Source organism: Drosophila rhopaloa, unplaced genomic scaffold, assembly GCF_018152115.1.
Source record: "Drosophila rhopaloa isolate 14029-0021.01 unplaced genomic scaffold, ASM1815211v1 contig_178, whole genome shotgun sequence".
Lineage (NCBI taxonomy): Eukaryota > Metazoa > Arthropoda > Insecta > Diptera > Drosophilidae > Drosophila > Drosophila rhopaloa.
The window spans coordinates 3,593,831-3,620,127 of record NW_025335059.1 but is presented as its reverse complement, the minus strand read 5'-3'; the positions used below and the strand labels follow the sequence as shown (position 1 = coordinate 3,620,127).

At 40.5% G+C, this 26,297-nt stretch overlaps 4 protein-coding genes across 5 annotated transcripts; 2 read left to right on the top strand and 2 right to left on the bottom strand.

Moving 5' to 3' along the window:
* The first annotated feature begins 1,834 nt into the window (after positions 1 to 1,834).
* On the top strand, positions 1,835 to 12,169 carry LOC108044188 (protein sarah). Of its 2 annotated transcripts, XR_006417559.1 has the most exons (3): positions 1,835 to 2,154; positions 10,590 to 11,596; positions 11,674 to 12,169. XR_006417559.1 is itself a non-coding variant. In XM_044459142.1 (2 exons), the coding sequence occupies exons 1-2, from the start codon at positions 1,954 to 1,956 to the stop codon at positions 11,478 to 11,480; spliced, it is 1,092 nt and encodes a 363-aa protein (XP_044315077.1). In that variant the 5' UTR covers positions 1,835 to 1,953; the 3' UTR covers positions 11,481 to 12,169. The 2 variants fall into 2 exon arrangements, 1 of the variants encoding a protein (XP_044315077.1); XM_044459142.1 differs by having other exon boundaries at positions 10,590 to 12,169.
* A 506-nt stretch (positions 12,170 to 12,675) lies between these two features.
* LOC108044187 (organic cation transporter protein) lies at positions 12,676 to 18,888 on the bottom strand. The gene is made up of 3 exons (XM_017123084.2): positions 18,596 to 18,888; positions 14,166 to 14,800; positions 12,676 to 13,873 (listed from the first exon to the last, which is right to left on the bottom strand). The coding sequence occupies exons 1-3, from the start codon at positions 18,636 to 18,638 to the stop codon at positions 12,884 to 12,886; spliced, it is 1,668 nt and encodes a 555-aa protein (XP_016978573.1). The 5' UTR covers positions 18,639 to 18,888; the 3' UTR covers positions 12,676 to 12,883.
* Positions 18,889 to 19,414: 526 nt separating this feature from the next.
* On the top strand, positions 19,415 to 20,333 carry LOC108044184. Its single transcript, XM_017123082.2, has 3 exons — positions 19,415 to 19,668; positions 19,725 to 20,027; positions 20,081 to 20,333. The coding sequence occupies exons 1-3, from the start codon at positions 19,510 to 19,512 to the stop codon at positions 20,288 to 20,290; spliced, it is 672 nt and encodes a 223-aa protein (XP_016978571.2). The 5' UTR covers positions 19,415 to 19,509; the 3' UTR covers positions 20,291 to 20,333.
* On the bottom strand, positions 20,269 to 23,075 carry LOC108044185 (single-stranded DNA-binding protein, mitochondrial). Its single transcript, XM_044459026.1, has 4 exons — positions 22,980 to 23,075; positions 22,832 to 22,919; positions 22,663 to 22,771; positions 20,269 to 20,620 (listed from the first exon to the last, which is right to left on the bottom strand). Exons 1-4 carry the CDS (start codon positions 23,001 to 23,003, stop codon positions 20,398 to 20,400), a joined length of 444 nt encoding a protein of 147 aa, XP_044314961.1. The 5' UTR covers positions 23,004 to 23,075; the 3' UTR covers positions 20,269 to 20,397.
* Between the last annotated feature and the right edge of the window lie 3,222 nt (positions 23,076 to 26,297).

Genomic DNA, 26,297 nt, shown 5'->3' with positions numbered 1-26,297 from the left:
GGGATTCGGCATTTATTCAATTTAGTTTCCACATGGGCATGAATTCAACGTCCACATTTCAGATGGGCATGAATTCAACGTCCACATTCCACATGGGCCTGAATTCAACGTCCACATTTCAGATTTCTCTCATTTTACATTTATTTTGCACTCAATGGCTTTACAGACACGTTTACAGAGAATAACATGCTAAAAATTAGAGAAAACACAACTTTGTTATCGATATAACATGAGTGAAATGAGATTTGTGTTGAGAGCACGTTGTTGTATGGGTGCAACGTCGAGCCTCGTGACGTCACGTCAGGCCACGTCAGGCAGAGCGAACCGTTGAATTATACAAAAAATCTGCTTGGCGGTTCGAAGTGTGGTGAAGGCATTGAAAGTAAACAAACTAAGGTTTTCCAGAAAAATCATTGAAAGAATAAGGAGTTTGCATTGCCATCGATTTATATCTAACCCCTGAGCCACATTTTCCAGAAAAACCCAAAATTTCTACAAATTAAGCCATATATAAGCACATTTTTTGAATTTTATTTATGAGGCAACCTTGCTAAATGTCATTTGGGTTCTTTAAAGTGTAAATTGTGTTCTTTAACAGTACTAAAATATCATAAATCTATCAAAATATAACCAAGGCCCGCCAAATTTTTTGAATTCAACCCCTACTTGCTGTACTCTTTAATCGCACGCAGCTCTTACGGCGGTTGCATCCTATTCCTGGTCCCTCGCACAAGTTTGAACAGCTGATATTTTCACCACACCGTTCAAACACGGGCGTCGGGCCGGCGTCGAGAAATCGACGGGCAGAGCAAATGAAACCTCTATACGTTTCTTACTCTATGACATAGAGCATAGAGTAATAATGTATAGAGGCGTCATTTGCTCTGCCCGCGCTCTCGAGTGACTTTGCCAGTGATGCCACGTAGGGGAAAAACGGAAAAAAAGAGAGTTTTGCAAATGTTCGAATCGAGCTTCATTCCATGCCCATGGTGAGATTCTGCAGCTGGACTGGTCGCTCTTATTCCTAAGGATAGGTGCGAGAATTCCCCATACTATTGCTTGTGCCTCGCACATGTTAGAAGTGGTGAGAAACCGAAGTTAGAAGAAGTTAGCTTCGAACATGGCTCTCAGCAGAGCTTAGGCAGAGGCCTGGGCAGAGCAAATGAAACCTCTATATAGCTTCTTACTCTATGCATAGAGTAAGAAACGTAAACATTATTACTCTATGTCTTTGCTACTCCCGAAAAAAACAGTGTTGGTAAAAGAAACGATGCTTGCATCGATGTCTACATAACATCGCAATATCGATGTTTCTGCAGGGCATCGTCAATGTTTTTTCATCCCTAACGACTATTGAATGCACTGCTTACTGAAAAAAGTGTTAAGCAGCACACTGCTTAAAAGATTAAGCTGTTGTTTTAACAAAAGACTCTTGGTTTTAAAATGTTCTTTGTTTCCTTTATTATATTATGCAATGTAATGAGCTTCTTGACGGTCAAAAAAAATTGTTTTGCTCCTTTTGGTTAGTTCGTCTTCTGGGTATAACGACGTAAAATCGTCGGTCCCGTGAAAGTCGCTATAACCGGATTCTACTGTATATTTAATCAACTTAAGCATATCTATGCCCCATCAACATTTTGCAGTGAATTAAATAACCAACCTTATTATACCCTTGGAGAAGGTTTATTAAAAAGCACACAACATTGGTTCTGAACTACTTTAAATTTGGTTTGAAAATACCGTTAGATATTGGTATCCCAGAGCTACATTCATATCTTATCGATATTCCTCATATTTGCGTTAAGTTCTAAACAATCGATAGTCGTAAAATTTCTGTCGCTCCAGCTCTAGTCCGAATAGCAAAACAAAAAAAAATTCTAAACGAGCGGTTGTGTCGTCGAACGCAAAATAGCGCGCCTCCGCGAATGACGCAGACTAGAAGCTTCCACTTGGATGACAATCGGCCAAATAATTTCCAACAATAGCGGTGCACTTGCAAATTCCCGTTTCACCAGCATTGTGCATTGCAAGCAACAACAATTACCGCAAAGCAGTAGCAATAAAAACAGCAACAACAACAACAACAGGGAGAACGGCAGCTTCTTATTGGCGCATACAAAATCGCAATTTGGCCTCTTAAAAGTTTCTAAAACGGTGAGTAAATTGTGGCAGTGGTCCATTTTCAATTGAACTGTGAACTTTTTGCAAGAGTTTTCTTATGTAACGCAGCAGCTGAGTTTTACGTACAAATTGTTGCTGTGTTGCGCCGTTAGGTTGTTTGTGTTGGTGCCGTAGCGTCTGCAAAAAGTCACCCCCTTTTAGCCACCCCTTAATCGGCTCCTCCCCACTCTCTCTTGATTTGTTTATAAACATTTATACAAAAGCCGCAGTAACAACAAATCTCAAATTGTTTTTATCACATGAAGTACAAGGTTATCAGAGCCCCCGCATCCACCCCCTTTCCGTTTGCTCAATTTTATGCACACGCCATCATTTGCCAACAATAATGCCATGTTGTTTTTGTTGTTCTTTTGTTACACTTCTGCAGTGGCGTGCATAAGACGTTATAAAAGGGGGTCTTAAATCTCAAGGAGGTTTTTATAATGTTATGCATTGGCTGCATTCAAATTGCGACTTAACATTGCTGAACTTCTTATAAGGCAATACAATTTAACTGTTATTTAAAATCAACGAAAATATTATTTTTAAGGTAATTATTATTTTAATTTGAATTGTATGAAAAAAAAACATAGTTTCGAATAACTAAATGTAATTTTAAAGTTTTAAAAGACGTTCATATTTTATTTAAAGACATTTAATTTTACTCAAACAAATTATTTGATATATCCAGTAATGATTTGATTGTAACACGCTGGATACACAAGTTTAAATGTTGATTTATTTTATTACTCAGCACAACAAAATTTGTTTGTGAAAAAATATCTTGCTAAAACCCCCGTGATTACGAATGTACCAGAAGACTTAAAGCCCCTTTTGCAAGGGAAATTACTAAGAAATTGTGATTACCTCCTTTATATCAATAAATTCCCTTCGCAAGAGTATATTAGTCTCGAGGTGACTCGTTGTTTTTAGCTTGTTCGTGTTTTTAAATCCTCAAATCCACTCCCACCTCGTTGGTTCTGCAGCAGCTGTTGTTGCCACAGTTCCTGCTACTCTTGCGTGGGTGCTGGATATTTGTTGTTGCTGCTGGTGCTGTTATTGAATTTCCCTCCTTCGTCCTCGGTCATCATCCGCTGTCCTCTCCGTCGTCCTGCCCGCAGCCATTGTTTGCCGGACCCGGAATGGGCATAGCGGAGGGGGGGCAGCCGTGACCGTGACTGACAGCCCGTAACCCCAACACCTACCACATAGTGGACGATGTTATTGTTATCGCATACTTTCGCAGCCGCTGCACTGTGGCTGGAATAGCCAATATAAAGTACAACACATTAAATTGGTTTTTTAAGCATCCTTTTTAGTCACTTTAAAAAATCGTAAAATTCAGAGATAAAAAATGGACATAACACTTGAGTGGTATTTCTTTTTGCAAATAAGAGGAAATAATAATAATGTTTGAAATCCTTTGCGCCGTTATAAAATAAACATTTGTTGTTGTTGATGACTTAGAATAAGAAATGGTCGCTAAAGACGTGAACAGCGGAGTATATGTGTTTTTGCAATTCCGCCCACTGTCGGCCTTTTCTCTGCGGCTGCTGACTGAATTTAAAACGTGCCAAGTCCTGGTCTGAAAAATGAAGACGTATGAGCAGGGGCGAATGAGACGGTTTTGTTGCCAGTGTTGCGGTCGCTTTGTTGCTGCCGTATTTCTTTTTTTCTGAAATTTTAATTGCTTTGAGCAACAGTAGAAGCCCCAGGCTTGGAGCACCAAACACAATCCCGTCGAGCTCCCGAAAATTCCCCAAGAAGCACAACGAGTTGGAAAATGGCAATGCGAAACGTAACCGAAAGCAATAAATTCATAAATGCAAATAAAGTGCGAGCGTTGCTGTAGCTCCTGTTCTATGTATTTGATTCTATTTTTTATCCGGCTAGTTGACATGGGCGTATGCGTGGGCGTTTCTACTGCCAGCAACACAACACAATGACCTGGCTGTAAATCTCGACCTTGGCTTTGCATAGCGACCTTTGCTTAGCCCTGTCCTTATCCCCAATGCCACAAATTTCCCCGAATGCCCAGTGGCGCCCACTTGGCTGGGGCGAAGACAGATTCTCTCGCCATTTCCAATCTGGATTCCATTTCCCAGCCAGCTGTTCAGACTTTCAGATAAAGTGCACGCTCAAAAGAATCATGACAAATTAATACTTGTGAATAAAATGGCAAATCTTCGTGTCATGGCTAGCAAATGCGTATTTAAAAGAGATTTGGAAAAAGATACAAGGCAGTTGGTAGCAAACTATCAGCTGATACCAGCTATTAGACATAGCGAAGAAATGTAGACGGCCATTGAGCTATTATCACATTAAAGGCTTAAACATTATTGTATAGTATATTGATACATTGAAATTGCTTTTTTGACACATTTAAATTGCTTTACATTGTCCGATACTTTTAAACTACATTTTTTTTGTTGTATAAGTTTGAATGAGTTACTATTGCATATTATTAAAAAGTATTAGAGATATTCAATTAATTGTACTTAGGTATTTCCAAAAGTAATTTTCATGTCAGCCACGAATAAACTATTATCAGGGATTATTTAAACTATTATCAGGGATTGTTTAATGGAAAAACGTCGTGATTAGTTCTAAAAATGGATTGCTAAGGAAAAGATTATAAATGGAAGAAGTATTTTAAGAATAGCATTTGAGAATATTTCCCCTTGTTGAAAAGGTGATAAGGGTGGAATAAAAAAACGAATTCCAAAAAGCATTCCGTAAAACATGTTGCTAGAAATACTCGAAAACAACCCATTCTAAAGAGCCTGTAAAAAGCATATCAGACAGCATTGTGTATGAGCCGTCGTACAGGGCAAGGAAAGATCACTCGTCTTTGCTTTTGATTGGGACCGACCACAATCGACGGCGGACAGATATAGGAGTGCGTATATTTGCCCAGAAAATTATGTATACGCAGCGTTTCCTCATTGAGCGGCGGTGCTGCTGACGCAAAATAAATGAAACGATTTCAAAATAAAAGCAACTCATATTTTTCCCGTTCCGATTGGGGTCTGTTGTCGCGTCTGTTGTCCATTTTATGCTATTTCTGTTTGCGTTTGCGTTCGCTTTTGTTTTGTTTTCTAGCTTCTTTGCCGTTCTGTTGCCTTTTTGCCCGGGCTTGCCAATTGATGAATTGAGTACAGACCGCTGCCGTCGGCTCTTTCGTCAATTGGTTTGACTGGATCTAGCTGCAGTTGCACTGACGTCACGTTTCAGAAATGGTGCCCCTAACTCACTTAACACATCGACCTGATAGGCATCGCCGTCGATTGTACTCGACTGTATGCGATTTGGCTTGACTTGAGGTATATGCGGGCTGTAAACGTCTCAATTAACGATAGTCACAATGGCCAAATGTTATCTTTTTGGGCTAGTGGTCTAGATGGTGCGTCAGTGGGTACTGTCAGCGATAAGAAGCGAGGGGACTACCGTGGCCATGATTTATGATAACAAGCGGGTTTCAACTGGTTGAACCTAACCTTGAACTGCTGATAAAGTTTTTCGGTCAGCACAAACGCTAAACTCATTTGGGGGCAATATTGGAACCAAAAACCACTGAAAGCAAAGGGTAATCCCCTTTCCAAATCACCGACTTTCGGCAGCACATGTCGGCGATGGCTGCCCTTAATATAAATCGCTTTTGCATAGCTAAGTTGGCCAAACTATTTTCGTGTCAAATCGCTGACAAGACAGGCCCACACAGATATACACATGGAGGCACACAGTTGCGGATGACAGGCGACAACAAAGGGGCCGGTCTGGTCTGAGGGCCGTGAAAACTCCCCGGAATCGCACAAGGACATTGAGTGATAACAATCCAATTTGTAAAAGTGGTGGGCGGGGGTGGGTGACCTTTGACGGATGTGTAAGCCACATAAGAATTTGCAATTTCGATTAAAGGTCATTTAAAATGCCAGATATTTTCGGCCCGAAAAGTTTAAGGCAATCGGACAAAACCATTTCTCATATTCACTTGGTGCCAATTTGTTTATAAACCTATTGCGGTGCAAGCCATCGGTGTGTAAATGATTTAATTAACAGCTCATGCCTGGAAGTGGCGGGCAATTACGAAAACCTGATATTGTCATGCAATGCCAAAGGTAAATTCAGCAAATTCAGTAATACTCCCTTGGATGCTGTGCGCAGTTAACAGAGGTCTCAATATCAACAAAGCCAGTTGTTATCATGTATGCCCCTTGCGACTAGCTGTCCAATGAATGCTGGGATTACGTTTAATGAGTCCACAAAACAAACCCACACAGTTCGCAATTGAATTAGTAAGAGCTTTCGGTACATACAGTGCGAAGCAGAACTGAAACAGAAAGTTTATTCTGAACGTAAATTGAAACTTTTGGCATAATTAATTCGTTTATTGAATTATGCGAGAACGAAATGGAATGGCCTATTAATTGGTATTACCTGAGTGTATTTCTCTATGACTTATTATTCGTTCTTTATCAGAGAAAATATTTATATTTGCTTACAATTTAATAATATTTAATACAGCGGGTTAACTAAATTGCATTATATTAAAATGTTTGCTTTCGTTAATCTTCTTGCTAATTCGGATGTTAGCTTTATAATAATGTCACGCTGTGTAGACAGTAAACAGAATACCCGTTGATTTGTATCCGAAAGCGAAGCCATTTTGCATTTTACACACATGGTACATGAGACCAATCAATGTCCTGCCAATCAGCTGTATTTGTTCCGCTCCACCCACAACCGCCCACACATGTTGGCCAACTCCCACGCATAACCGCCCACACTAGGTAAGCTTTCGGTGAACGTTTCACCTTTGGCAGTAATTAACAAACCACAGCAGCCGTGAAAGCAAAGTCGGTTTTTGTGGAGCTCACTTACAGAGGCCTGAGTTGTGGAAAAGTTGGCTTACTTTCAGGCGCAGTCCATAGATATGTTAGGTGCATTTCAATTTCTAACATTACATTTCTCAGAAATTACTGAACTTGTGCCAGGAGCAAATGCGTATCCCGAACAAAGGAAAGTTTCAAACTAATTAGGATTTAATTAATTTCGTCGAAGAAGCTTTCAGCAATGACTTAAGTTTCACACACGTTTCGCGTGACCTTATGAGCCTTTCACTACCTAACGACCATTCCTGACCGCCTGACCTTTTGCGTTCGCCTTGAAGGGATTCCGGTTGCAGCAACATGTGACATGTGGCAAACGAAGCCGACACTTGCAGGCTTAAATATGAGCAGCAGCATCCACAGCCGCCGCAAGTAACTGTAATAACGAAACCACGCTTCTGAGCTCTGCGAAAAGACCAGGAAGAATTTAATTAAATTCCGAGCGGTATACATCAATCGCAAATATCTGGCTCAGGCGGGAAATGTGTCGAGGGAAATTGTAAAATTTCATCAGAAAATCAAATTAATCTTGCCCCAACGTTACATATTTGCATTTGCATTGAAATAGGGTAAACTGAAACTGCAACTACAGCTGCAACTGTAATGGAGAGTGGAAACGCACTCGTGGGATTTGCCGTTTGTCACGAAAACGAGACGATAATGTAAATAGGGCCACAATTCATTCAATTTCACATACGCACACGAGCGGACTACAATTTAAAAAGTTAACCGCTTTAAGAATTTAAAGAAAAGAGTGAATAGTTTTTTTTGTAACGATTTCAAGGGTGGCTTGGTTAATTAGTTCTTAATAAAGTCATTTATGGTGTATCATAGTTTAATTATATAAAATGTACTTATTGTCTTTACTTATGTGGACATTTTTAGGGATTCTTAAATCTCTTTTATAAATTTTGAGTGACTTAAAGCGGCCGTCTCACATGATTGAAAGAGCTCTTGAGTGTCTTTGCGGTGGCTTACGTGCAGACTACTTACATCTCAAAATCGGCAAAGTCTCTCATGGCGGGATGAGCGGAGGGATGGATGGATTGTTGAATGAATGGATATATGGATGGTTGGTTAGAGAGCAGGATTCTTGGGACGGACGGCGGCCACTTGATATAATGATGACAGCAATTATGACTGAGTGAAGGTCGCTGACTAAAGACCGGCAGGCAATTCATCATCATCACGGCTCCGCCTCCCCAGAAAGTGGGCGGGGTTGAGAGCTACTTTTGTCTAGTTTAAAGTGTGCTTTCGGCCCGCTTTTTATAGATTGCGTGCAGGAACGATGACGTCACACCGGGGCAGAGCAATTTGCATGCCAGCAGCTCGTTTATGCTGACTTGCAGTTGCCGTCCTCATCGTGCTGCTCCTGAGATAGGGATCAAGCTGCTCAGCAAACAAAGTACACACGTCATGGACGAGTTTCACCCATTTCCTTGGATTGAAAAACCATATAGCCACATCCCCATTTCCAATGGTAGCAAGAAGTAACAATTGTGTGGGTGTGTCCTTTCAAGAAAATCAATCATCCGGAAATAGATCAACTCGTCGTTGTGTTCTTTTTTTGGCCTTTGTTTTTATTGTTAGCTGCGCGTTTTTGTTGCCTCTCTGCTCGTCTACGCTGAGGTGAAAGTCAACAAAAAACGTGGCCATAAAAAGGAAAGTGAAAGCAAAAACAAACACTCAGCCAGGACAATTCGGAAAAAGTGGTTACTAAGTCGCGTCTGGAGCGCTTTAAAACCCGGCACTTGGCCTTGTCATCACATTAAGTGGTTATTCATTCGGAGTGCATAAGTAAGATGGCCTATCACAAATGGGGTGTTGCAATTTAATCTAATTAAAAAGCAATCCACTTCACATTAAGAACCGTTTTCTTGCGTGCTTACAATTTATCAAGATCTTAAAGAAAATATTCCTTACTCGACAGAGATAAACAAATTATTTAAATTTAAGTTTCTCAGGATGTGTACATAACAACTATGATTTCTATAGAATTGAATACCAAACCTAGATTGGATTTTTTGGATCCAGTGACTTTCTTTTAAGAATTCAGAAATGCAATTGCTCGATTTCAATTGTCAGTTATCAGTTAGCATACTTAAATTACAAATTACAAAATCTAATTAAAATGTTATTAACAGGATTTTAATTTATGACAAAAGTATTGATCAAGAAAACCAGACTTTGTCAGCTTCTGCCCCCAAACCCAGTTAAGCCAAATTTCAAACAAAATTTACCCTACCCAAATAGATACAAAGAACCATTTGCATTTGGCTATAATGGTTGCCCCCCGGGGATAAACAGCGTATAATTAACTCACTGCATATTGCTGATTCATGGGGCAAAATAAAACACTAAGCGAAATGCTATTTTTATAGCATACAAATGGGCACCCATCTAAAACCAAGACTGGCAGCTATTATTATTATTATAATAAAACACACTAAGAGTTCCCTTGGATTTTTAGGGAATGGGTTTCATGTCGGTCACAGGTGCGAAAGGCAGACACACGTCACCATTTTCGTCCTGACGCCAACAACGCGGCGCCAAGTCCACATTCATTCATTCATTCACAAAAAATTCGCCACTATTAATCACCAGTCTGGCGCTTTCCCTTCTCTGTAAGTTTGTGCCAAGCAGGCATAACAATAAAATCAAGAGCAGTTGTGAATCAACAGTGCGTCACCATCGGATCCCCCAGGCACCCAACCCCTTGGTAGACCTATTGATTAGCTTCACGTGTCGATACTTAAGTCCTCGCCTTGCGGCGCTCCACTTCCTCCTGTTCTCACCCTTTTACAAACTCAGACAAGTCTGTAGTTTTCAGTCTCGTAATTGGTTGAAGGGCTGCGGGTTTCGTGGAAGGAGTAAGCAATTTTTATTGTCGTATCGTGGTGCTTGAAATTCGTTACACACTGTGTTACGTAAACAAAAACGTTAGTACAATGCTGGTCGATGGTGTCTTTTACCCAACACCCTCGGCCTTTGTATAAAATTAATTTGCAAGCGCTGTTTACCAATATTATAGAAATGTTTGGAGGTGAAGGGCAACCAGCTGACAGTTCTATTTATGGAAAATGTCACTGACTTGTTGAATCCAATTACTGTAAAGTTTTTGCGCTTAGGGCTATAATTAAAGACCGTATGTGTATAAATATAGCAGTAAGGATTTTCACAAAAAAAACTCTTTTAAATACCAGCTGACTTCCCACAAGGATTTGACCTTAAAATTATGCTAATGGTTTTTAATATGCTTAGCAATAATTAATTTCTTGATATTATAACCAATTTTGGAGCAACATAAATATTGCTCATGATAAGTAAGCTTTAGATGCAAACACATCGCAGTTCTCAAGGTATTTTTTCATCAGTCTTTCAAGAAGACTTAAATAAACTTGAAAATATGTCAAGTGAAAACTTTTACGAATGTGAATTAATCTTAATTAACTTTATTATCGACTGTTGCTTTTACTTTTAAGCTTTTCAGAAATAGAAACTTGTTGAATTAGTTGAAACTGATTTTCTTTCTGCTTTCAGCCAGCCATGTCCGACGCGGCCAAGTCCAACAACAATGCGTCTGCCGATGCTCCTGCTCAGGCCACTCCAGACGCCGCTGGAGGACCTGACGAGGTCAATGAGGGCGCTCCGACAACTCCCCGAGGCAATCACAACAACAACAACAGCGCCAACGGCAGTGGCAAAAGCAAGAACAAACTGAAGTCGACGCAGAACAGCAGCGGAGGCGGAAGCATTGACAAGCTCTCGCCAGATCAGGACATCTTCATCAACGCCGCCGACGGTCTGCCCAACCAGCATCCTTCGCTACCGAAGGAGGGCGACGTGGACAGCGACACGGAGCCGGAGGTAGACGCAGACTCGTTCGACGACCTACCCACCTCGATCATCGTGACCAACATCCACTCGGAGGTGTTCGCCAACCCGGAGCTGAAGCACGCCATGGAGGAGTTGTTCCGCACTTTCAGCGAATCGGCCACGTTCCAGTGGCTGCGCAGCTTCCGCCGCCTGCGGGTGAACTATGACAACGCCATTGCGGCGGCCAATGCGCGAATCAAGCTGCACCAGTACGAGTTCAACAAAAAGACGGTAATCACCTGCTACTTCGCCCAGCCGGTGACACCGGTCAGCAACAAAAACCTGCAGCCGCCGGCGCCGGTCAAACAGTTCCTTATCTCGCCGCCCGCCTCGCCACCAGCCGGTTGGGAGCCACGCGAGGAGGGCGAGCCACTGGTCAACCACGACCTGCTGGCCGCCCTGGCCAGCCTCACGCCCGGCGAGTCCCACGAGCTGCATCCACAGAGCGAGGACCAGCCGGCCATTATTGTGCATACGGCCATGCTGGCGGAGAGCGGACCGGGACTGCAGGTTAAGGCGCCTATCGTCCAGACCAAGTGCCCAGAGCGGGCATAATCATCAGGTGGAGACGAAGTTGAAGCTGAAAACATAAGTTGTACATCCAAACGAACAGGACAACGGGCTGGGACTCATGCTCCGCGGTAGGATGGGGCTTGGATTGAGTATTTTATGTAAATATTATCCGATTCAATTGTGATTAATTTACACATACATATATTTAGCTACGTTCGTATGTTTGTATTACTAGGCACTCGAACCCCCATACCAGACATACTTTCCCACCCTTCCTTTGAAGTGTAGCATTTACCCCAATTGGCTTCTGATACAAGTTCTTTGGCTAGCAGCCGCATCTAGATGTGTTTATCTCTCGATTTGAGTGTGTCTATGTGTATGAATATCGATGTTAACCCATCGCGATTACCTGCTAACGATATCTCTATCTCTCTGTACCTTCGATGGGAAATCGCTGCCAGAGGCGCTACCGACAACCGCGAACCGAAATCCCAGATATAAAGCTACTATGTCTATGTAAATGTTAATGTAATTCTAAGCCAGCGAAATTGTGTAACGATATCGTATCAGATATCGGAATACAAACGTATATAACTCTATATGCCTACGTGTAGTTAAAATTTAAATTGAAAATATATTCAGATTCGAAATGAATGTTCTCAAATGTACCAAATAAAACAAAAAAAAGAAATACCGAAAACGAAACAAAAACAGCAAAACAAAAAACAAAACTCTGTTACAAATTTAATTGACGGGTGCTGCAGCAGGAAAAGCTGTGGGGAAAGGGCAGCGATGGGTTATGGATTTGACATTGGAAATCCCTGTCGACAATTGGCAATTCGATAGTGCAATTGAGTGGAAATTACTGGAAACTTTGCAAGGTCAGAAGAACTCGAATTGGTTTTTGGGGCAGAGAATAAACTTAAATTGGGGAAAGTTCTCTAAAGCTTTGTGGGGATTTTTCGTAGAGCTAAAGAAGAAGCGGAAAAACTATCACTTAATTCGTGAAATGGCTTATAATATGTATATATTTTTGCTTTTCTTAAAGCTTATCAGATATTTCTACATTTGTAAAAGGTTAAAGCATTTTGTATTCTACTATTGGGGTTATCACCTTTTCAGACTTCAGATCGATGCTTGGATGATTCTGCCTAAAATTAGGCAATACTTTTTAATGGAAGGAAGAGTCTTTGATAATTTGGATATAACTTACTGTTCCAAAAGAAATACACACAAATTTATAAACAACTTAAAAGGCCGCAGTAAGGTAAGTCCACATGCAGTGGCTTTCCATGCTCTACAGCATAATTTTATTCACACGGAATGGATAGCATTTCTTAAAACTTACTAATAGGCAGAAGTGTAAAATTCTTAACAAGAAAAACAGGGTAACAAGGAGTTTGAACTGGATGTGGGACATGTGTACAATCATCTTTGGCTTCTTTCTACTTCCTCTCAATATTCTTTAGCGGCACCATCTGCTCGGGATCGTCGGGATAGACGCTATTCTGGCGCTTCTTGCGACCAGCACACTGACTGAACCAGGTATCGCCCTTGCCAAAGTTCTCGCCGTCCTCAATGGACTCGGGCATGGGCTGGTTCATCGTCTCCGGCAGGAACATTACCCAGAAGCCCGACAATAATGCCACCACGCCAAAAAGTACGGCGGGAATCTTCGGGTCGAAGGAGTCGAGCAGCGTGATGAGGGGAGTAAGGGCGCCTGAGAGACGAGCGCACATCGAACCCAATCCCATGGCCGAGTTCCGCACCACGGTGGGAAACAGTTCCGCCGAGTAATTGTAGATGACGGCAAAGGATCCGGCGATGAGGAGCTTGCCCGCCATCACCACGCCCGTGGAAGTGTTGCTGCCCTGGGCAATGAAGGCGGCCACAATGCAGCATAGACCTCCACCCAGCATCAGAGTGGAGGTGATCGACCGACGACCCAGGCGATCCAGCACGAACACAATGGTTATATAGCTGGGGAACTCCACCAGGCCCATGATGAACAGGATCAGGTAGGGATTACCGTACAATTTGCCGGCACTCAGCGACAGGCCGTAGTAAACGAGGGAGTTGGCGAACCAGCAGAGGCACACGTTGAGGGTCTTCATCCGCAGGTTGGGCGTACGGAAAAGATCGCCCAGTCCAGCACTGGTCTTCTCCTCGACCGCCGCCTGCTGCTTGGCCTTCTGCACGTAGTACTCCTTGTCCACCGGTATACCCGATCCGTTGATCCGCAAGCCCTTGGCCACAATGTCCACCGCCTCGGCGGCACGGCCCTGCATCCACAGCCAGCGCGGAGATTCGTCGAGCAGCCACCAGTGGCCCAGGAACAGGCAGCCGTGCAGCCCGTAGATCACCTGCAGCCACTGTCGGTCATGGATCAGTGCTCCCCATCCCGCCACCAACATGATGCCACCAGCGAAGACAGCCTGAAAAAGATCACAAAAGATTATTTCATATAAGTATATTGACAACAAAGATAAAATACTAAGTAGACGTAAGAAGATACAAATTTAATAAGATTTTACTAATCCTAAGAGTTCTAGGTAGGATGGTGATTGTGGAAAGTAATCAGTACTAATAGTATTTAAAAATAATCTCCAGTAAAGAACACAATATTTTAAAGGGAATTGTTTTGTTCTGCGAAATTAATTTCTATTACTGAAAAGAAATCGTTGACAAAAAAAAACAAAATCATCGATCTTTAGAGATATTTCTCACCTGGAAGGTAATGCCGCATACAGTGCGTTTGGTGGGTCCCACCAGCTCCATGGTCAGTACGAATCCGCAGATGTAGGCACCCGCTGATCCCACAATGCCCAGCAGATAGCGAGCCACCATGAATGAGAAGTACTCGGGAATGAAGGCCACACCCACGCCGATGATCAGTTGGAACAGGGCCGACCAGCAGAACACGGTCTTCCGGCCAATTTTATCGGCGAGTCCGCCAAGGGTGACGGCGCCGGTGAACACGCCCAGCATGAACACCGTCTGCACAATGGCCCCCATCCAGCGGCGGTCGCACACAAAGTTCCAGTCGATGGTGCGCGAGGTCTTGTAGTACGTCGTGTCGTATACGTAACTTGTACACGCAACGGTATTGTTGGAACCCGGGGCAGAAGGATCGAACATTAAGCAGGATTCCAATTCACCATTGGGCTTCTGGGGAATGGCGGCCAAGATGGCGCTCGAATTCCACGGGGTCACCGATAGATGACTGTTGTCCACGCCCTCGATGAAGCAGCGGTGCTCGGGAACAGCGGCCACTGTGACCAAGGAGAGCATGTGCATGCCAGCTGTGAGGCCGGAAAGCACCTGCAGGAAGAACTGCAGGAACTGGTACTTCCCAAATTCCCCTGAAATAACAAATCAGAACAATCAGAACAATTTAAAATTCATTCGAAGGGTCATAAATATATAAGAAATTATTCAAGTGAGCTATCAACAAAAAACCTACACTTTTTCCCTTTTTTTCGTTGGAAAAGTGTCAAAAAACTGCACTTCTAAGCCCATAACTTTTCTTATAGTCATCCGATTTCAAAAAGGCATACTACTAAATAATTGTAAATTTGATTTTATATTTTGGTCGATTTTCGTCATTTTTATCGAAAATGGCTTGCAAAAAAGTGAAAAAATTTTTTTTTAACCCTATATTTTTTTTTTAAACATCCGATTTCAAAAAGGCATACTACTAAATAATTGTGGTTTAATTCTCAAAAAATCTGTTTTCAAATCTTGGTTTATATTTTTGGGTCGATTTTTCGTCATTTTTATCGAAAAATGGCTTTGCAGAAAAGTGTCCAAAAACTGCACTTCCAAGCCCATAACTTTTGTTACCGACATCCGATTTCAAAGTGGCATACTTCAAAATGATTGTGGTTGAATTCTCTAAAAAACTGTATACTCAGTTTGATTTGTAATTTTGGGTCGATTTTTCATCATTTTTATAGTTTGGAAAAATGGCTTTGCAGAAAAGTGTCCAAAAACTGCACTTCTAAGCCCATAACTTTTGTTACCGACATCCGATTTCAAAGTGGCATACTTCAAAATGATTGTGGTTTAATTCTCTAAAAATCTGTGTTTAAATCTTGGTTTATATTTATGAGTCGATTTTTCGTCATTTTTAATGAAAAATGGCTTTCATAAAAGTTTCTAAAAACTGAACTTCTAAGCACCTAACTTTTCATACAGAAATGACTGATGTTTAATTCCCTAAAAATCTGTGTTTAAATCTTGGTTTGTATTATTGCTATTTTTATGACCTCTTACTTTGAAATAATTGTAGTTCATTTCGTGCTTTATTCTTATTAAACGATAAAATAGTTTTCGATATATTTGCAATTAAAACTCGTATATGTTTTAATGTATTTCTATTCAAAGCACTAACATATTAAAAAAAATACTAATTCAATTATAAATTACTATAGTAATATACGATATCATTTCGCAATCACCACGTTTCTGCGATAAATGCGCCAGTGATGGATAAAACCTAAGGAAACACCCGACTTTTATGTAGATGCGAACTTTTTATGGGTTTCGCTGGCATTGTCGTCACTCCAAAGGCTTTGCAATTAAATCAAGTGGAATTTATTCAATTCGATTTCAATTGAAGCGCATTCGAATGGCCCGTCAAATATTTGCCCACAGTTTGGTTTGGTTTAGTCCATGTTTGCCTGCTCTATGGAGACTCGAATGTCTTCGGAGAATGCATTGAATCGATTATGACTTGCGATCGCGTTGTCGGAGGGCAGGGCTGTGTAAATTTCTATCAGCATGGGCAGTATGTAGCCTAGATACGAGAATTTGACACTTGAGCGGTCCAATGTTCAATCAGCCGTTTCAATTGATTTGTGGGTTACGCTCATTGATCGTTTAAGTGAAACTATTGCCATCAAATCGAAAGTTACGTTCACCCCGGTTATGTTAGAATCGACAACTCGTGAGTAAATCGTCTGCGAATTTAAATTTTCATAATTGAAACGATTGCGTAGAGTGTAAAATTATGTCATCGAGAGTGTAACATTAATTTAAAGCCAGATGAGCATGTCTCAATTAATTTCAATTTAAAATTTTGACTCAATCTCTCATTAAATTCAATTACACCCCCAATAGACATAATAAGCGCATAATTGCCAACAAGCTAGGCAATCGATAAAGCGAAATCATGATAACCAAACCCAGAATAGTAAATTCGCATGGGGAAATCATAGTGGATTATCAGAGGCCACTAAATGCTACATCATATATCAGCGCTGTTGTTATGGCGGATTTATTACATCCGACCAATATGGCTGGCCTTATTATTGTTGCCAAGTGGCCCTTGAATATGACATTTGTTTTCGGCTCATTTAATGTTTGTAGTTCTCTTTAATAGTCAGTTCTAATGATGTATTAAAAGTGCAGATTGCACACTAAATTAAATATAGGGCAGGTTTAGAGAGTTGTTTACTCTGGAAGCAATATAAGCGATAAGTGAATTGATAAGGTCATGAATTATAACAACACTCTGCTGATACAGCCTACTTTTTACTCATAACACATTGAATTTAAATTAGTTTCACATTACGTTTTAAACTAAGTAATTTAATTTTATGATGCATTATACGTACATTAGTTGCTTAATTGAAACTTTCACAAATTCTTGTTTGTATTGATTGAGGTAGATCAGGGTTTTATATTACTAGTCTATGGCTTCCGTTTATGGCTTGGTCCGTTTTCCTTCGTCTTTCAACGTTTTTTCTTCACTCAATAGCAAACAACTGAAGGTCGATTCAGTTTTGTTCTGGGCTCCACAAACAGCACATGTGGAAGCTCTTTCAAAGTCACTGTAAGTTGGTGGTTTTATTTCAACCTTCCTACGACCAGAAAGTCACGAATTCAGCATTGTAACACGCCTCCAAATTCGAAGTAATTGGAGCTTTCTGCCTAGCAAAGAGGCCTTCAACAAAAATAAATACCCATATAAGAGCGACATGTGAATTATGAGGGCCGAGGGGTTTGCAAGTGAGGCTTAACAAACCGGTTTAAGTTTTTTGCATTTCACAGATACAAACGTATAAACATATTACGATTAAAAAGTCTCTAATGCGTTCATTAATCCCTCTCCATCTCCTGGCACTTTCTTATAGGCTGCGGTTTCTCGACTGCTAAGTAAAAAACCAGTTTCAGATCGTTACCCATGGAAGGTGTTTGCAAAAACTGTAGGTGTTCTAAGCCAAGATCAAATGGTTTTAATTAAGGAAATTTGTCTGTTAATTTAACAATCCAAATCTAAAATTATTTTATAAAAAGTAGCTCATATGATAGATTGACAGTAATTCTAAAAAAAAACTTGTACTATAAATATATGGTTTTTACTTTAGACAAGTTCAGTTTCCACTGAATTCCCACAATTATTATTAACTGTTTTGCATAAAGCAAATAAACAAGCTTGTTTTTCTAGATCCCACAAGCTAACTGCAATGTTTAAGCCGCGCCATACGAGTGCACAATAAATTAACTGAAAAGACGACAGAGATTCGTAGATCCGAAAATCTTTATGACAGGCCCACCATAGAGTCTTGTGACAAAAACTCAGCAGATACAGCCCCTTTTTCCACCCGTTTTTGTTTGCTTGTTAGCCACGCTCGTTTTAGCGTCAGTGTGCTAAAGCCAAGAAGGTTCAACAAGTGTCAGACAGCCTCCAGCTCACAACTGGGCCCACACGAACATGTGTCCATATAAGTGGGGGCAACAAGTTGGAGTCTCAATCAAGCTGGCATAGTAGTCTGTCACTTGCCGCGGCCTTGCGGATTAATTAAATTAGAAATAGTGCGAAAACAAAAAGCAAAAAATAGGTGTAATTAAAATGGTTCTAAAGGCGGCTTCTTTTGATCACTTGACGGACAGCCAGCCGGATAGATTAGTCGGAGATTTAAAAAAAAATATTGAAAATTTAATTATGAAATTTGAATGCAAAACAGAACCTTGGCGATAAACCGACACCGCCGGCGTAAAATCAAACATTATCCATAGCCGCTTGCATTGCTGATAAGACCTCTCAAAATGATAAGCATAACACTAGCTCTTATCAGCATGGGATGGAGACGCCTGGCAACGTAACAGCCGACCTTTCAAAAGTCTTTGCTCCAAAACTCAATCCACCTCACCTAGTTTTCCCATGAGGTCCTCTAGCACATAATCCACAGCCATTTTCGCTTTATATTGCCGACGTTATTCGAGGATGATATATGGTAGTTCTTTTACTATGGCCTTTCAGCAAATCGTCATCTTCCGAAGAAGTGGAGCGAGCATGGGCAGAAAACACTGATAGTTATGGTTCGCGAAGACGGATCCGACACAAACAACGTGCTCGAAAGTTTAAACCGCGGGCGGGTGCGCTCGATCAGCTATCAACTCTTCCGACCGCCGGCAGCATTTGAACTGGCAAATACTGACTGCGAACTGTTCCGCTCAGCGAGAAAATCGAATGGCCCATGGAGCTCCGGCTGAATAACACACACACTAGGTGGTAAATGGCGATAAGGTCGCTCCAAGCTCAAATGTGGAGAGAGCTTGTGGATCGCGGGTCTTGAGTGGGTCTCCAATGTTGGTGGGTAAAAACTATCTGTGGTGGATGGTAAACGCTTTAGATTTGATCCCATCTCACTTGCCTTGCATTGATAAATGTCGAACTTAATAACAACCCTTCACTTCCCTGCAATTAAGAGTTTAATAAATTTCGAACTATCTATTTTAAGAATTCAGAGAAATGATGGGTCATAAAAAGATAACGAGTTTTGTAATAAGTCTCACATTTAATCCAATATTAATGCCTAAAATGATCTAGTGAAAAAATTCAGAGAAATGATGGATTATAAAAGATAACAATTTTTGTAGTGGGTCTCACTTTTAATCCAATATTAATTCCGAAATTGTATTTTATATTTGTTATGAAACACAAATCTCAAACTCAAGCAAGCTCTGGTTTATCCCACAACACCGCATAAACAAAATTTAATGTTATCATTCTAAAAGAAATATAGAAAAATAAACACAAAAAACCCTACTAATATTTAAAATTATGTGTGAGCCAAACTTTTCAGATCCATCATCATTCCTGTATTTGGATATGCTGGCAGATATTTTAATGCGCGATGCCCTTGAGTTGGAATCTGATTTCAACACCAAAATGGAGTTCATCAAGGAACAGGAGCAGATGTGCTTGGACAATGCCAAGAATGTTTGGGAAACCAAAGACTATGGATAAACAGATAACCAATTTTCTTTTCCTCCCAGGTATTTTCAGTTGACCAATTCCTGGGATCAGTAAATTGCTGCATGCTAAAGCTGGAAATGGATCTCAATGAGAACGAGACCAACCTGATCGAGATGGAGAAGGCAGTTACTCGATTGGAGCAGAGGTGCCCGAGATCTGATAACGAGGCTAGTCGGACTTATCCTTTAGCTCGAGTCACCTACGAAGATCTTCTTAGTTTGCTCATGTCCGCGGATAAAACTGCCGCTCAGTGCAACCACATAAGGGAGCAAATCGAGATGTACAACAAACAGGCGGCTGAGCAACTAGCTCCTGCCACAGTGGTAAGAAATACTCAAATACAATTTGACCATCGGTTGTATAAGTGTAATCACAGGTTGCCAAGATAATTGATTACCACAATAATACCCTGGCGTCACTTGAAAAGCAGATCGAAAAGATGCAGGGTCAGGTCACCCAGGTCCAAAGGGAGTATGAGCAGCTAAATAGGGACCAGGAATCCAACAGAGCCGCCGCCCAGTGCTCCTGCAAAAAAACCAAGAACTCAAAGCCAATTGACATATGTAAGATACAACTACGCATGTAATCCGACAACTGATAACACAATATATCCATACGAATATTATAAATGCTTACAATGCTGAAAGTTCAACTTTGAGCTTAAGATTAGGTTTGGTCTTTTGGGCTTAAATGCTAGTTGTTGGCATCGCGGAAGAAGAGCACATCGTCGGCAATGATGCTGGTGCTGGTCTTCTGGTTGCCTTGCTGGTCAGTGATCTCTCCGTATGTGATCTTGCCCTGCACCATGGTGCGCTGCCCCTTCTTCAGGTATTCCAGCACGGTGTCGCGCAGATTGGGCTTGAACACCACCACACGATGCCAGTCGGTGCGTTGGGCCCAGTCGCCGTTCTCGTATCTGTGGATAACAGTGGGGTTTTAATTAGAATGTTCGTTATAGCAACGCAATGCATACAGTTGCGGTCAAAATAATAGTAGTGCCGGTTAAGCAACAAGTTTTTTCTCAATATTTTCTCCATTTCTTCAAAAATTCAATTCATTTTTTACATTAGTAACTGTAATTAACTGCTCTATAATAATCGTAGTTATTTTCGATTCTCGCCTTTATTTTTATTCTTTTCGCCTTCATTTGCAAAGATTCACGTGTTAGACTCAGTCATAATAATAGTAGTGCCAGAGAAATTAGCAAGAATAATTTAGTTTACTTAATTTGAAAAGAGTTTTGTGGTGGTTAATAATAGTTTTGGGTGTTATTTAACAGTCCCAAGTATTTTGAGATTTTTCTTTAACATTCAGTCCTGACTACATGGGGCGTGGCAAACTCTATGCTGCCGAGAGGCGAGATCTGATTTAAAACTTGATTTCTGCTGAGAAAACTTATGTCGAAGTGCAAAATATTATTGGCTGGTCTTCACAATGGTTAGAAATGCTAAAAAATATGAGCCAGCAAATGAAACGCCTGGTCGACTCAAGATATTGGACAAAGGTCAGTGGATCGCTCGAAAGACAGTCAAGAATCGAACCCTTCTCGTCTGCTCATCCCTAAAAAACTTGTAACTAAATGCAAGTTTGGAAACATTAAGAAGACGAGTCAGAGATAATAACCTCATTTCAAAAGTCCAAGAAAATGCCGTCACTCACAAAAAACATGCCGCGAAACGTTTAAAGTTCAAAACGTCTCTGAATGGCCATTGGAGAAGTGGAGGAATATTTTGTGGTCGTAGAGTCTAAAATAGTTTTGTTTGGAGGCCGTGACACTCGGCAGTTTATTAGACGACCACCCTTATGTGTTTTTCTCCGAAATATACCTTAAAATCGGTAAGGCACGGTGGTTCATCAATTATGATTTGGCCAAGCTTTTCATACTATGGAGTTGGGCCAGTATATTATTAACGGTCATGGACCGTTATTTATATGTCAAAATTTTAAACGAAGTGATGCTTCCATATGCTGCCGAGGACATGCCACTTGTTTGGACGTTCCAACAGGACAACGATCCCAAACATACGAGTAAACTCGCCAAAGAGTGGTTCGCGGCCAATCAAGTTAGTGTCATGGAGTGGCCTGCACAGTCACCCGATCTTAATCCAATGAAAATTTATGGTGTGACGTGAAAGAGCAGTCTCGAAATAGGACCAAAGAATAACATTCAACTTTGGAAGCTGACAAAGGTCTTGGAGCTCTATTCCAGTGAAGAATGTCAAAATTTAGTTGATTCCATGCATAAGCTGCGCCGTTATGCAAACAAAGGATATGCAACTAAATATTAAAATAATCCTTAAATATAGGTCTATTATATACATTTAATCATTTAATCTTTAAACGTTTTTTGGCCGTGGTGAATTTTAAAAGTTTCACTACTATTATTTTGAACGAACAAATTTTGGTAAAATTCCACATTTTTATTTTTTTTTTTTAAATCTTATGAATTATCCTAAGTTGTTATGTATTTTTATTACCTACTATTAGCTGAGTTTCAATGAAAATTAAAAACATTTTGCAAAGACGTTTCAAAAGTTATTTTTTTGCGGTTTTTAGATAACCTCTGCGGGCACTACTATTATTTTGACCGCAGCTGTATGTAACTCGGATTTTAAATGTGTCGATTTTGTCGAATTTGATATAGAATTAATGAAAATAAGTTATTTTATATAGACCAAATCATCTTTACAGGGAGAATTATTAGTATTTAAAGTACACTATTCATTTAATAGTTAAGTAATACGAATATTTTAGCTTTAGAAATTACTATTAGGTATATATGAGCAACTGAAGGTATCAAAAACTCATTAGGTACCATTTCAATCGAAAAATCGCATGTTAAATAGAAAACAATAAGGAAAGGCCCCCGACTGTTAATGCTTCCTTGGAGATTCAAATTCAAGTTCAGTTGGCGAACACATGCTGGGCGCACACACACTCGTGCAATCGGGTACTCACTTGTAGTTCGTGTGTGTGGCGACGGAGAAGGTGACCACTGGATGCTCCTGGGATCCTCGCAGCTGCGGATCGGCCCCAACTCGTCCCAAAATGGTAACCGTGTTGACGGCTGCATTTATTTAGCGAACAATTAAAGCAATTTCACAACTAGTAACAAAACACTACTCACTTTTTTCAATTTTGGCGGGCGCCGCGGACGTCGTGGTTGTTGCACCGCGTGCCGGCATGTTTCGCAGGCCGCTTATCAGGGGAGTCAGCTGGAATGCCCAAATGTTTACTGCACTTGAAATCGCCTATAGTTTGATTAGTTTACTTACCATGCGCTTCGTATGTTGCATCATTGTTTAGCAAAGGTTTTGTTGGCTGAACAAAAAATTACGATGTTCCTGCAAGTAGTGTTGGTAAGCGACTATTTAGTGTTGAATAGAGTTTAGAGATCAGCTGTTTTTAGTAATCAGCGCCCTCTGGTGAAATTTTGTTGAATCTGGCTGCTACTTATTTCAGCCACCAGGTGTCGTCCTATAGTTCTACAACTAAACGCAATATTTTTGAGGACGCCACTGTGAATATTTGAATTTATTTTTTAAATAATTACTCATAAAGTTTTTGAATTGTAACAAATGATAACAACATAATCATAACAATAAATAGAAAAAACTTATATAAAGGGACCATGTATTATTAATATAAACATTAAATTTAGTAACAAAGGCCTTAAAATACCCTAAATTTAAACGTAAAATCTAGGTTATTAACTTTAATTGAATATACAAAGTTTTATTATTCGATAAAAAAAATTGTATTTTAATATTTTCCTAAAACAACTATAATATAAAGAGCAAAGATTAAACATTTACAACCACAAACAGGATGCAAGTGCGACAACTTAAACCCGCTTCGTACTCGAAGTTGCCGGCCAAGAGTAGTCATCAGCTTCGCTTTTTTCAAAAATTAGTTACTGGCAGGCGGCTTTGTTTGAGTTGCTTTGAGGAGGAAGAGCGAGCGGACAAGTGTCCGTTAGTCGGGTGCTAATAAAAACCTGGACACCCGAGAGGCGTCCCCGAAACGGAGCGGAAGAACAGAATCACCATTTTTATATTCGCATTGCTCTTGAGCCGATGCTGCTGCAACATCAACAGCAACGCCAACAGCAATTGCAACTGCAGCAGCAGCAAAAGCTCTCTGCAACTCTCGACTTTGCATTCAAATTCAGCTCTGGCGATGACGACAGTCCGCGTCGAAGTAGCCGCCCCAAGAACATCATATTGCCGACCAGAGTCTCGGAACTGCTCAACATCTGCGTCACTCGCGGAATTCTGGGTAGCTGATACAATACTGCGGAGATATTGCGACAAGCTCAGCCAGTTCCGACTCATTAGACTTATCGCGATATATTACTGGGGAAACTTCCGAGTTCCAGGGATGTTTTGAATACCCACAATAGCAGGTTTTGGCGGATTCTTTAACTCTTGCCTTATTTTATTCCTGAAATAAGATAAGTCACGGCTTTCCACCATTTACTAATTATTAAAAAAAGATTACACAAATTGTCAGATTTCAAGGCATTTTATTTAGCTTATACCATTCAAATTTTCAGGTTACATTAATGGTCAATTAGGTTGTACTGCCAACACATCAAAACCCAATCTCTAAATATTAATATTTAGATATATTAAAATATTTTTTTTTTGTGAATCATTCCGTATTTTGGTTCTTTCCTTCTTATCATATATTTATTTTCAGTTGGAACCAAAAAATATTTTAATTTTCAATAATATTTTAATCAATTTGAAATAATTTTGAAACAATATATATATCTTAATGATTTAATTTTATAATGATTTTATCTATGTTTGTATCCTATATGTATGGATTATATTTTCAAAATAATTGATATTGAGATTTTTTAAAATCACCCAAAAACCTATTGGTAATAATGTTACGGTTAGGTTTTGAGGTTTTAGCTTTTTGAAAGATCCTTCTTGAAAGTCCCCGAAAAACCATTTTCCCCAACAAGATCCAACCCCATATTTATATTCTGGCCCTCCGTCCGTATCTACATATATCTGCAGCCGTGGCCGTAGCCGCGCCAGAATCAGAATCAGAAGCAGAGCATTGTGTCCGTCGTTGAATCCAGTGCGCGTGTTGCTGCGACTCTATATAAATATACATTTGTATATGTACGGGCACTCATATAGGAGGTTTCTGTTGTTGCCGTTGTTGCTGTTGTTGCTGTATCTGTATCTGCGACCGAGTGTGTGCGCTCGTATCTGTATCTGTTGTTTGGGGCTACGGCTCTGAGCGCTCCGTAGCGATACCAACAACAACGAACCACGGAACGTACCAGGCAAACGAACGAACGAACGAACGAACGAGCGAACGTCCCAAATGTCGCTGCTTTTTCTATATTTTCAGATTGTATGGCGGTTGGCGGCGGGTCGGAGGAACTGAATTGGGTACTGCTGCTGTTGTTGTTGTTGTTGTTGCTGATGTTGATGATGTTGCCGTTGCCGTTGGCCTGGCTGACTGGGCTTGTCGAGGACGTTCGCTAGATGGCTGACTGGCTGACTGGCCGACTGGGTTGGCTGTATGGCTGTATGGCTGTTTGCGTGCCAAAAAGCGAGCGATGGCAAAATTCATATGTGCGCCTTATAGTGAAACTATAAACGGCGGCAGCATTCCGGCAACTTGCAATGTTGCCGCTGTCACTGGCGATGTTGCTGCTCAGTGCGAGACTGCGCAAAAGGAGTCGAGCTCCAGTTGCCAAAGGATTAAATACTTCAAACTACCCTTAATGACAAGGTCCTTTCTTAAAGGAAAGATCTTTATGTATCAATACAACACAACAGCAGTAAATGTGGAAACTTTGAATGATTAGATCCTTAGAAAATGAACACACATATTTATTTTTAGCAGAAAACCCTTAAAAAAATATTTGCACTCCATACTTATCTTTATAATGTTTATGTTATTAATAACCTCTAATCTGTAAAATACCATTAGGCGTAGAAAATTTCGAAAACCCGTCATTTCTAAAAGCCTCAAGACTTAACATTTTATGACTCCAATATACATATAACACAGATAAATGTAAATATATACAAAAAGTTAAACAAAAAATGTGTTGTTTAAATAAAGTAGTTTTGAATTTGACAAGTTTTTTTTAGTATTTTTTACATTAGCGCTAAAAAATGCGTGTCGAACCATATTGCACTTATCTACGAAACAAGGGTAATCATTCCAGCAAACTCAAGGTATTACTTTTGAAAAACTAGAGACATTTCCAAGAGCTCCCACAGATAATACTAACTAATGTTGAATACCCTTGTAATAGTAACACCCCCACAGAACCCAAAAGACCTCGACGATTTAAAGAACTAGTACAAAACCGCCCAGCATTTAACCCCTAGAACTGGGATCCATCCAATCCCAGCATGTTGGGCAATTTGAACTGGCCCAAAAGCAGCCCCGCGAGCAGCCCCAATCGAGTCCCCGCCTCGAACTGCATTGCGAGCTGACTGCGCACAAAATTTAACCAGAAAATTTAACAGAGCAGCAGAAACTGAGACCCCAAACCGAACGAATGGCTCGCATTAAAGTTTATTTCGAAACCGAGTCGCAGGCAGCGCAGAAAG